General features: G+C 41.7%; 1 protein-coding gene across 1 annotated transcript in view; it reads right to left on the bottom strand.

Moving 5' to 3' along the window:
- Nucleotides 1-11665, bottom strand: part of CCBE1 (collagen and calcium binding EGF domains 1) — a 96297-nt gene that overhangs the window by 5070 nt on the left and 79562 nt on the right. The window contains exons 6-10 of the mRNA XM_079330628.1: nucleotides 8135-8241; nucleotides 3128-3248; nucleotides 1080-1219; nucleotides 958-993; nucleotides 390-425 (exon numbers count right to left, since the gene is read on the bottom strand). Coding sequence (XP_079186754.1) covers nucleotides 390-425; nucleotides 958-993; nucleotides 1080-1219; nucleotides 3128-3248; nucleotides 8135-8241 — 440 coding nt within the window. The remainder of the gene's footprint in view (nucleotides 1-389; nucleotides 426-957; nucleotides 994-1079; nucleotides 1220-3127; nucleotides 3249-8134; nucleotides 8242-11665) is intronic.

Raw genomic sequence — 11665 nt, 5'->3', positions numbered from 1 at the left:
TCTTCTGAACTCAAACTTACAGTTTCCCAAATCTGAGAGAGATGAGGGGTAGGATTTTGACAAGTTCCAAGAATCAAATTGCCACTGGGAGCAGAGATTGAACTGTACTAAGTAGCACCCTGCATGGTTCTGCCTTCTAAGGGCATCTCAGCATCCTTGCAAAGCAGACATGCACCTACTGCCTTCAGTCACACAGCCAGCAAGGGAAGAGGCTTGTATGCAAAAACATTTGGATAAAACGGGATTACTTTGTTTCCACCAACATTTTCTGTGTAAGTAAATTGTCTGTTATCTTGGCACAAGAGTTATTTTTTCTTTAACTTTTCGCTGACCTGTGGTTAGTAGTCAACATCACTCTGTTGTGGAAATTCCTCCTGTGGAATACTTACAGGTATCCCCTTTGGTCCTGGTGCTCCTCGCTCCCCCTGTAAGCAATACCACCTCAGTTAGTTTACTGTGACTAAAGGAAATGCAAAAAATCACTGTTTGCTTCTGCAGCTCTCCCCAGATCAAGAATCATCAGCTCATGCTTGTTTTGAAAAAGAAAAGGAAGTGAAGGAGGAATGCAAGGAAATTGCTGCTGATTCTAGTGGGAGCAGAGTAGGGCATTTCTGATATTTCTCCTAGGCAATTGAATCAATGAACAGGAAGAATTCACAATGAATGAAAAGGGATAAAGCATCAACATTTCTTCATGGAAAAGCTAAAAGAGCTGCAGAGAAAGAAAAGAATGCTGTGTGACATATAGCCTGGCAGGACTCTTTGCAAGACTTTAGGAATAGTAAACACAAAATAGCAGAAGGATGACATGAAGGAGTGTGACAAGAGGAAACTTTCATCTTAGCAAAGGAAATGAGGTGGTAAGAGGGTGTGACTACAGGTGTGTACAGTCTCTCTAGCAAGCCTGCACTTCACATGTGCATGTGCCCATCTTATGAAGTTAGTACCTCTCCTCACCTTGCTACCATCTCTCCCTGGGGCTCCAGGTGGGCCCTGAAAGAGAAGAGAAAGTATTCACAAGAGAAGTTGTGGAGCTAAGGGCAATTGTGCAGTGCATGGCAGGAGACAAGAATACTGACCACGGGGCCCCGTCTGCCCTGCTTAATGTGTGATATATCTGGAGATGGGCCCATGGGTCCCATTGATCCACGAGGGCCTGGCTGCCCAGGAGGTCCAGGTAATCCAGGAGCTCCTTGACTCCCTTTAGGTCCTGGAGCCCCTGAAATCAAAAGCAAAAGTTATCTGACAGTGAAAGCCTTCAGGAATTTTCATCAGTGCAAGAAGTGGGGAACCACCATTTCTTAAAAGACCCAATGGGTTGGTAACTTCAACACACCAAAGTCCACAAGAACACAGCCAATTTATCTTTATCTGCACATCAGCAGCCATCTGAGACAACATTAACCCTTGCCACAACAGCTGCAAGAGATGACCACCAAACAAGTAAATCTTGTGTATAACAAAAATTGGAGTCTGACAGGTGCTTAGGGACATATACTGTGAATAAAAAGAAAACCACAAATGCCTCATTTTCACGTAAAGAAGAACAAATCACATTTGAGGAACATGTCATAAAAAGAAAGTCTCAGAAGACTCATGGGAATCTTGGGTCAAGGACATCTACATGACTTATAGAAGTAGGCTCTTTCCAGTGGGGTGGCTGCACCTCTATTTTGCCCAGTGCAGTAGCCAATGTCTTAGGGGCAAAAGAGACTCTGTTCTTCCATTTTCCTTTATATCATTTTCAGCTTCTGCTGTATAGCAGGGTATGTTACATTTTAGGCAGAACTCAGGCAGCAAAACATATGTTTAGCTCAAGAGAAACAGTAGGAAACATAAACCAGAAATTCAGGCACCTGAAACAACATTTGCAGACAATAAAGACCATTAAAACATCACTAGCTGAAACACTTCATGATTAAAAAGGGAAACATTTCTCATCATACTGAGGGCTCATAAAAGACATAGAGAATAAAATGCAGACAGTAAAAAGCATTCAGCAGGACTGAATATGTACAGTTAGGATTTTCAAAAGGAGACAGCTCAAGTTCAGTGATGTGGGACTCTTCCTGAGTGGGGGGCAGCAGAGGAGGTGAGCAGGGGTGGTTTTAGGGTGAGCAGATTTCTACAGTACCTCGGACAGCTCCGAGTCCAGGGGAAACCCGGTGGGTGGGAGACCTGCAGGGTCAGGCCTGCCTTGGGGGGATTGCAAAGCAACCCACTCTACCCTTCAGAGTCTGCTGCAGAACTTCTAAATCTACTGTCCTTGAAGCTATGGTGAATTGAAGACTGAATATATTCATCCTTCAGGAAAATGAGGTAAAGACTCAGAAAACAAAGCAAGACTGCAAAAGGGAGTATAAACAGGAAGGTGGGGTGCAGTTCAGGAGGGAGTAAACCAATCCTCATAAGGAACATTTGTCAGTACTTTGTAAGAATCCTTCTGAAATCCAGCACAATGCTTGGATTTATTGCTGACCCAAAACTAGATCTGCGTTCAACAGAATTTGCAAAATTTTGAGTATTGCTGGCCACCATGTGCGAGGTGTCTGGATTAAGTTTGGGTTTTAGGATCTCTCTGGTTTTTGCATTGTTTCAATCTATAACTTAGTAAAGAAGGTGTGAGTGGAATTATACTTTTCAGATTCCTTTCAATCTGGGATACAACATAAAACCAACAGATGAAACCTTGCAAATTAAGCAAGGAAAAATATAAGAGTTGGCACAAACTCCTACAAACTGCAAGCACATGTTTTGCTCTGACAGTGAGCTAAAGCAACAGATATTCCAGAAATGAAATGGAGAGTGTTTTAAGACAGGGTTAAAATACAGGAAATGACAACTGAAGCAGGTGAGATATCCCAGGGAGAGGGAGAAATTTAACACATACAGGACAAACACAGCTTGCATGCCAAGAAACACATGGAGTCATAATGGATGATGTCAGACAGTTGGCAGAGACTGACCATAACACGCATAAACCTTTTCCTTTTTTAAATTTATCACAAATGTAAACATAATAGATCAATCAAAAATATGAAATATATGAAATCGTATCACACTAGAAGACTGAAGTTTACTTTTTTAGTCCTAGCACTTTTACACATTTCCACCCTTCTGGTATTACCTGGAGGGCCTGGTTGGCCAGGCTGGCCTGGGGGGCCAGGGATATATGCATTAGAGGCAAGCACTTTTTCACCAGTGATTTGCTTGCTGAGATCAGCAGCGTTATTTGGCAGCAAAGCAACCTGCCAAAAAAAAAAAAAAAATCTATGTAAGATCTTCATTGCAGAGTCAGGTAAATCACACTCTTACTTAAGCTTTCATGTGAAAAAAACAGCTGTTTAAATACTTCAGGAAAATATAGTGTGTTTATTGATATCCTTGATTGATACAATCAGAAAAGCATTCTTATTTTGTGAGTCTGTTCACTTTTCAAGTCACTGTGGAAATACTGCAAGCCAATCCAACAGGGGTCAGGGGAAACTCAAGAGAGATACAGCAACAAATTCAGAAAAAACTTGAGTTTCATTACTGCTTCTCAGGAAACTTGTTTTTCCTTTTTTGAAATTTCCTCTATTCATTTACTGCCTTTCTCAGGGCAATATTTGCTCAGATATTAAATTGCTGCACAAGCCACTCACTTTCCATAGTTTTAATGAGAACCCTAATTCCTTTGTGAATCTGGCCCTGGAAAGTGACCACACTGTTTAAACCATCAGATGTCTGGATCTACTCTGCAAAGAGACACAAAGATAAAGTAAGTGAGAATGTAAGGAGAATTGCACTCTAAAGTGTAATTATCCATTACCTCTTTAACTATCCGTGAAACATTCATTGATCCAGTTGAATATATTTAATAATTAAGCATATGTAGAAATATTCTGCAAATGTTTAGTTTCCTAAGAGGCAGCTGAAGGGAGATGACAAGCCAGGAGGCTGGTCTGCAGTGAGGAAAAAAGTTTATTAGTGTGAGTAGCTGCATGTAGATTTAAGGATTTTGCTCTGCCAAATTGAACTGGAAAACTGTTTCAGAAATTACAGTGCAGTCCTACTCCTGGGTGAGTTTTGTTGTTTCTTGAATGAATTTGGCTCATTGGATAATCTGATGCTGAATTCTGCAACATTTGCCTGTGTGAGCTGCATTGAATGAAATAGATGATGACTCCTGCAATCTCACAAAACTTTTTGTCAGCTATCTATAGTTCTCTGACCTAGGCTGTTCTCAGGACTCCAACCTGTTTCTGTAATTATTTGACACACATTCTTCTGCCACTACTGCAAACTTAAAGTTTATAATGCACAGGGAAAAAACACAGTGTTATGTAGCTGCAGTACCTACTAGAAATGGGATAATTTCCTTTGGCAAACAAGTTATTGGTTAAGGATTACAATTTAAAGGTAGCTAGTGCTGCTTATAGTTCGGGGACGAATGCACAGAACAGTTCTGAAGAAAAAAGTCAGGAAAAAAAGTTGGAAATGCTGAGATAGTTCCCTGGTGGCATTTCTGAATGCCAGTTTGATTTTGAGACTGGAACTCAAAACGTGGTAACAGGAACACAAAGATTTATCAGCCAATTGTGAGTTAGGTTTTGGATAGAATTGCATTTCCAAGGAACAGATGACTGCACTATAAGCAAATCAAGAATCATGAAGCAAGTCTAACAAGAATTTGATAGATTGACTCCACCCCTGCAGAAATCAGTGGCTGGATGAGATCATGTTTTCACAGAAGTCCCACAGGGTGTTTCTTATATTCTTACTCCTATGAATTTGCTTTTCACGCAGAAAATAGAGATTCAGCACACCTATAGCTCTGGGGTGAGCTGTCATCTCTGCTTTTTCAAAGGAAAACATGTGCTTTGTGTACCAGTGACCTCACAGCTTTCTCAGCCAACTTCCCAGCCAATGCAGCAGGGACAAAACTGTGGGGCTACTGAAGATGGAGGACTCTGTGGGACACAACACCCCACCCCTGGGGCTGAAGAGGAAAATTCAGTAGCTGAGGGCTTTCACAGCCTCACTGGCCAGGGACCAGCATGGGAAGGTCTACTGGCTCGCTCTGGTCAGCAAGGTTTGGTTTCCTAGAGGTTTGTCCTGTCCAGAGCAGGTTCCTGGCTGGATACAAAGGGAAGGACCATGGTTCAAAACTTCCACTATGTGACAGATATTAACCAAGGACTCTGCAGTGCTAATGCTGCCATGCTAAAACAGAGACATAAAGTCAAATCCCATGATTATTAGAGAGTATTATATTTTTAAAGCAGTTTTTGTGTTTCAGTGTCATCAGTGAGTGCTTTCCCTTAGGGGTGGCCACAACTGATTGGCAAGTTAACTGTCCTCTTTTTAGCTTGTCCTCTTTTTTAGTCCTCTTTTTAGCTTGTATGTAAATTTCTCAACCTATCTCATTCTGGGGATCTATAGCTATATCAGCTGATAAATAGATGCCACTTAGTACATAGACCCAGCCATGAATACCCTTCAGGTTATACTGCAAATGATCAGACCGGAGTAAAAAGGTGCATTAAGTGGCAAAGGCTCATCATGAAATGAATTTGGAAGTGTATTCTCTTCTGATGCATAAAAACTTACTTGCTTCTGCCAGCCAGGCTGTTATAATACCTGAACAAGTTAGAAAAGAAATCACATAGCTCCTGTGAAAGTATCTATGCATGTTTCCTCACTGACTCAGCTGGAATTGAAGTACACACTAGGAGTGCCAAAATACCCAGGCTCTGGTCTAGCTCATTGCTCTTTGATATCTTCTGGCCAGAAAATGGTTGTTACATGCACTGGGCCAAACCATGTGTTTTTGTTGTTGACTCACATCCTCTCAGCTATTGGCTATACTCACTGGCCTAATTTCTGTTTCACCTTTTAACTGAACCAGGATCCTAGTCCAGGGTAACCTTGGCTTTCTCCATCTACAGCTCAAAATCTTAATGGCCCTTGGACAATAACATTTTTTTCCTCCCACGTGAGAGCAAATATTAGCAAGGGTAAATTCTAAAGAAAGACTGTTCTAGAAACAAGGCTTCCATGTGATGTATTGCATGCTGCATTTGGAGTTTTGCATAGTTTCTAGGAGGTCTGTGGTTTAGAAAATTGGACAGTGCTTGTCAGGAGTGATGTGAAACACGGCTTTCTAATTAAGATGTTTAAACACATCTGTGCAATAGGATCAAGCTTACTCGTTTTTTCTTTTTTAATTGTTGGCTGTGTGTCAGTATGCCAGATATCTTTTCCCCAGTTTTTCAGCTTTCTTCCTTTCATCAAGATCTTAGATCAACCCAAACTGCCTGCAGACCTCTGGTCTATCAGGGCCATGCGTCTCATTGGAGATGACAGGCCTTTCTGCTAACCACAATTTTGAATAAAGTCTGAAATAAAAATCTGAAAGCTTTAACCACAAGACTGAGGACTCATTTCACAAACCATCTCCACGGCAGACAGAAGTGAACTTTTCTATGCAAAACAGAACAGCTTTAACCACAGCTATTGAGAGACGTCCTCCCCAGGAGAACTTGGCCATGGGGAGTGGCTGGTGAAACATGAGGGATGATGTCTCCCTGGGCAGAGAAGCACCATGGGGCCAGGTCTCCATTCAGCATAAACAAAACCTCTCCTTTCTGTGGGGTAACAGTTGCTGAGGGTATTGGGAACCTTCTGTTTCAGCTCTTTCTGTGTGGAGCAGAGCCCAGTGGGCTCCCTCTGAGGATGCCAAGCCATTAAAATCTCACTAGAGGGATACTGGGGGAAAAATTATGTTAGGGATTACGACAGGAGTTAGCTATGAAGCAAGAGTGAGCTGCTTGATTTGTCTACAGCTACTGTACAAATGCCCACAGTGACAGGTACCAGTGGTCTGAGTTTTCCTGGAATGAGTTTTGAACACAGGCATCTAACAGCAGAAGTTAGACAAAAAACTTCCATTAATTCCATCAATCAATTCTCAAGTAAACAATGTGGCCAACAATGTGACCCCCAGATCCTTCCCTGGAGGTCAGTGTGAGCCTGCTCAGCATCATGGACAACAGCTGGAGAAACAGCCACTTGAAAGCATGGGTCCTTTTTTAACCTCTCTGCTACCATTTTTATGAAAAACAGAATTTCCATCACACATGAGATTCTGTCACTTCCATTGTTTGTGTTCATACTGACTCAGAAGGAATACATGATGTTTAGAGATTTTGGAGATAAAGAGTATCTCCAACCCCAGTGAATTTCATTTCAATGAAGAAGATTTCTTTCTTCCTAATATTAAATCAGTAACAGCAAATGCAATGAGTGAATACACCAAATTGTGTTTTGACACAATGGAAAGAAATTAATTGAGTACCCTGGGTGAAATAATTACAGCCTGTCAGAATGAATTGCTGAGAATATTCCCACAGAGAACTTCAATTTGAGAGAAGCTCAGTGTTAAGGAGATGTCACCAGAAAAGTCATTATACCTACATCCTTGCATATGGCTCTCCAAATATGAGGCTGGGTCTTTGCATTATTTCAATCCTACTAAAGTGCAAAAGGAAGCTACATATGGGAGCAACTAAAGCCCAGGATAGGTTTCTAAATGCATTATTCTCTACTTGCAAGGGAATAGGTGAAAACAAACAAAAAAAAAAAAAGGTTTGTGACTGAGGGTTTTTCTTTTTTAAGAGGAAACTCGTATTTAAAGCTAGTGTTATTTTTGTTTAGTCCCACACCAATTTGGCAAGAATCCTGTAACAAAACCCTATTAATGAAAAATCATGTTCCTGCATCTATGAAATGTCTTGCACGTGCTTACTCTGAAGGTGGATCATGTCCAAAATGCAGCTCATTCAGGGTGAATGAAAACCTCGGGCCAGCATAGATTGCCAAAAAACCTGGGTTCAGCCTGGGATGGGCGTTTGTCAGATTCTGTTACCATGAGTTTGGTAACACAGCTCCACGAACTTGGGGAGCAATCTGCTTACAAGTTGTACAGGAACATAAGGGAGAGATGCCATTCCTACATGATTTTAAAATATATTGCCATCTTCTTTGTATGTACAAGAACCACATGTCAGTGACAGCTCCAAACACAGAAATTAACCTCAGTTGTTGTAAAACATGCAAGTCTGGTAAAGACATGACTGATCAGTGTTCATACCTTTTGCTTCAGCTGTAAAACCGTCTGCTTTATTTGATGGAATTCCTTACAAGAGGCACAGCATGTCCCTGGTTTTGCCACATTTTCAGATTTCTCAGGAAGCCCAGCTAAAAGAAAGAAGTTTCCACTATAAATACAAAGATCCAAAGGGAAGAAATTTATAAAGTGATAGCAAAAGCAACTTGAAGGTTGTTATATTTCCCCAGATTGTGAAAAGAAAAGGGAATCCTGCCATTATTAAATCTCTGACGGTGAATTTCTATGTAAGGCTGAGAAACTTTGCAGGGACAGCTCTGAGCACATTTTTAAAGCAGCTGTTTCCAGTTAACAGCCTCCAGAGAATTCATTTGTTTAATACCTGGAAAAGTTCACACCCCTTCTTTTATCTTTTTGTTTAGGGTAGACTAACCCCATAGATCTAAGGTGATTTACAGTTCCCTGAAGGGCAAATTTTCATGTGCTATAAATTACAGTAAAATCCCTCAGAATATGCTTATTTCACTCATATTGCACAAACTGCTCTTTATCATCATGGGTTATTCTCCATGTGATGGAATCAGCCTGGGCAGAGATGGGGATTGAGATTAATGACAGAGATTTAAATCTACACAAGAGGAAGGGTCACATCTGTTGATACTATGCATGAATAGGATCTTTTCAAGAATCCATTAAACTATTCAAACTGTGAGAGATATTGCAAATGTTATTTTTGTCCTTTTCCCAGTACCATACACAGTCAAGCAGTTCTGCATTGCAAGCAAACAAGCATGGTGGTAACAGATGTCTGCTTAAAGACAAATCTGGCTTCCAAACCACAGGGTGACACATACTGGCAAACTCTAGGTGACTTTTTTCACTTCAACATTGCTGAGAAATATCAAGTCTATTGAGGGCTTGCATATGATGTGTAGCCTTGTATGATGTTACCTGGGAGGGTTGCTGGGCACGTTTGAACAGTGACCTTTCAGAGCATGTCCCACAATGGAAAAACTCTGCTCCTGCTAAAACCAAGGAATCTTCAAAGTCTTCCAAAGGATCAACTGCAACTTGCTGAGTTACTGTGTTACAACTGTCTCTTGCACACCCTCTCCAATGCCCTTCATCTTTCCAGAAATGTGTATTGATTTTGAAATATCTGCATCATTTAAAATGAACCCTGAAGTTTTGTGATACTAAAAATATTATGCGCTACTTTACTTTAAATACTTGCAGGGTCCAGTATGGAAGATTGCAATTGTCTGATGTCATCTAAGAACCACCTAGGCACATATTTAGGAAAGGCTGATTTTCATCATGTCTAGTCCATTGGCTGTAATGGCATATAAGGCATGCTTGATTTGAGAAGATAAAAATTTTTCTTGCTTATCTGCTCATCAGTTAGGAGAGATGTAAGGGCAAGATGCTGGAATAACCAGGAGCATTGAGATAGCTATTAGTACTGAACTGATTGGAAAACTGGGACACAAAGGCTTGGGTTTTTCCCCTGTCATGAACTGCCTGTTCCCATGGCTGCACTCCAACAGCCTTACAATATCACACATATTATTTACCATTTTTATGGCAGGAAGCACACACTGCTGTTTGAGCTTCCCAGCCCTTCCCCCAGCACAGGTTTGGTACCTGATCAGCTTTCTGTGCAGTGTTCAGATGGCTCAAAGATCCAAGTCCAGATGGCAATACTTGGTGTTTTCCAATGGACTCTATACAGCACAGAATAGAGTTTCACCAAATTTCAGCTATGCTGGATCCAAGACTATTTAGCCACAAGGCCTGCCAGAGGAACTCCAGAATTTTTATGAAGGTACTGGAATACACAGCATATGCTAATTTCCTTCTTCTCTCCTGTATTCCTAATGCTAATCCTTTTGCCTTTGATTCCCTCCAAAGCTTCTTTGCCCATAAATCTTTCTCTTGTAAATTAAATAATTTGCACCATGCAGGGCTCTTTTTCCTTAAGAGGAAATTGATGTGCTGTAATGAAGACATCACTTCACATTTCTGTAAAATAAATTTGAACACAACTCAGTTTTGCAAAGTTCTTCCTCCCTCTCCAATTTTTCATTTTCCTCTAGAAAAACCCAGTGTCTTGATATGACTATTTTTGGATCTGTGTAGAAGTTATAGATGGATGTATATAGAACCATTAGAAAAAACCAAAAAACCTACACTACAACTTTTTTTCTTTCTTTTTCAAAGACTAATAAACTCTGGATTTTGTACTAGTCTCAACAAAAATTTCTTTTAATAGCTATCTGACCAAATGAGTTCTATCACTGTCTTAAGAAATGTTGCTGAAAGCAACACACAGTCTTGGGGAGAAACTGCCAAAGCCCCTGCTATGGAAACCTAAAGCAATCCCATCAGAATCTGTGGGATTCTGTGCAGATTAAGAAGTGGTGAATTTGGCCTCGTGTTTCCTTCTAAAACCCAGTTTATCTTCCAGAAGGATGTGACACATGGGGCTGACAAGCACAGATAAAACAGGGCTGTAACAATCCATGGAGATGGATGCTGGGGGGGATCAGCTAATGTTTGGGAAATGTCATAGCAGTGAGATTTCTGCAAAGCTGGCTGGATTGACTTGTCGGAGGAAGAAGTCCAAAATCCTTGCATGAGCAAGCATGAGCTGCATCCCAGGAGAGAGGTGGAATCCCCCTAACTCATACCAGACAGAGGTGATGATTTGCCCAGGAAAGGAGTCATCCATCAAACATTCACTCTACCCCCATCCAACCCTGTATCAGGACCAAACTACGAGTAAAGCCAGGATAAAGTGTGGATAAAGCCAGAAGTCACCTAGGACAGGCCAGCAGAGGCAAAAGGCCTTTAGATGGAGCCACCCACGCACGGTGCCGAAACCAAGGTCACCCAGCAGGTCAGCTGGGCCAGCACACAGCAAGGCACTTACACAGCTTGTTCCCACTGCACAGACCTACACAAGGAAACTGAAATTATTTCGAAGAAGGCTTGAAGCATCCCCATTTTAAAAAAGTTCTCAGAACACAATTTCTAGCTCACGCGTGATGGGAGTCCTTTAATCTTGGTGAGACGCTGTGGCACCTATTGCTGAGAGATCTGCTTGGGGGAGTGATGTGTTTTCTTTGTCTGTGGGCTCGGGGCCGTGCCTTGCTGATGCTGCAAGAGGAGGAGATGCTGGCAGGGGAGAGCTCTGCGGGAGCTCTGCTGTGGGCGGCTCCAATGGAGGCTCTTTAGCCGATCATCTGTGTCCCATTATCTGGGCTCAGCCTGCTGGGATGGCTTCATCTGCCTGCTTCTGCATGGGTAGCTGTATTGTCTCCATCAAATGGGGCTGTGGATGCAAGAAGGCTCCCTCTTCTTGCTTCCACTGACCAACTCAAAGCTCTCTGTCAAGCCACTTACAGAGCCAAAAAAATGTGACCACACTACAGCCACTCACAGAGCCAAAAAGGTGCCTGAATCGCATCCTTCGGGCACGGAACAATGAAAACACAGCTGTGTCTCTGGAAAACATGCAGCCTAGAGATGGGGAGGTGCACACGTCTTTTTGCT

This window comes from Erithacus rubecula (genome assembly GCF_903797595.1).
Source record: "Erithacus rubecula genome assembly, chromosome: Z".
Lineage (NCBI taxonomy): Eukaryota > Metazoa > Chordata > Aves > Passeriformes > Muscicapidae > Erithacus > Erithacus rubecula.
The sequence above is the reverse complement of the archived record's forward strand: the minus strand, read 5'-3'. Positions and strand labels throughout refer to the sequence as shown.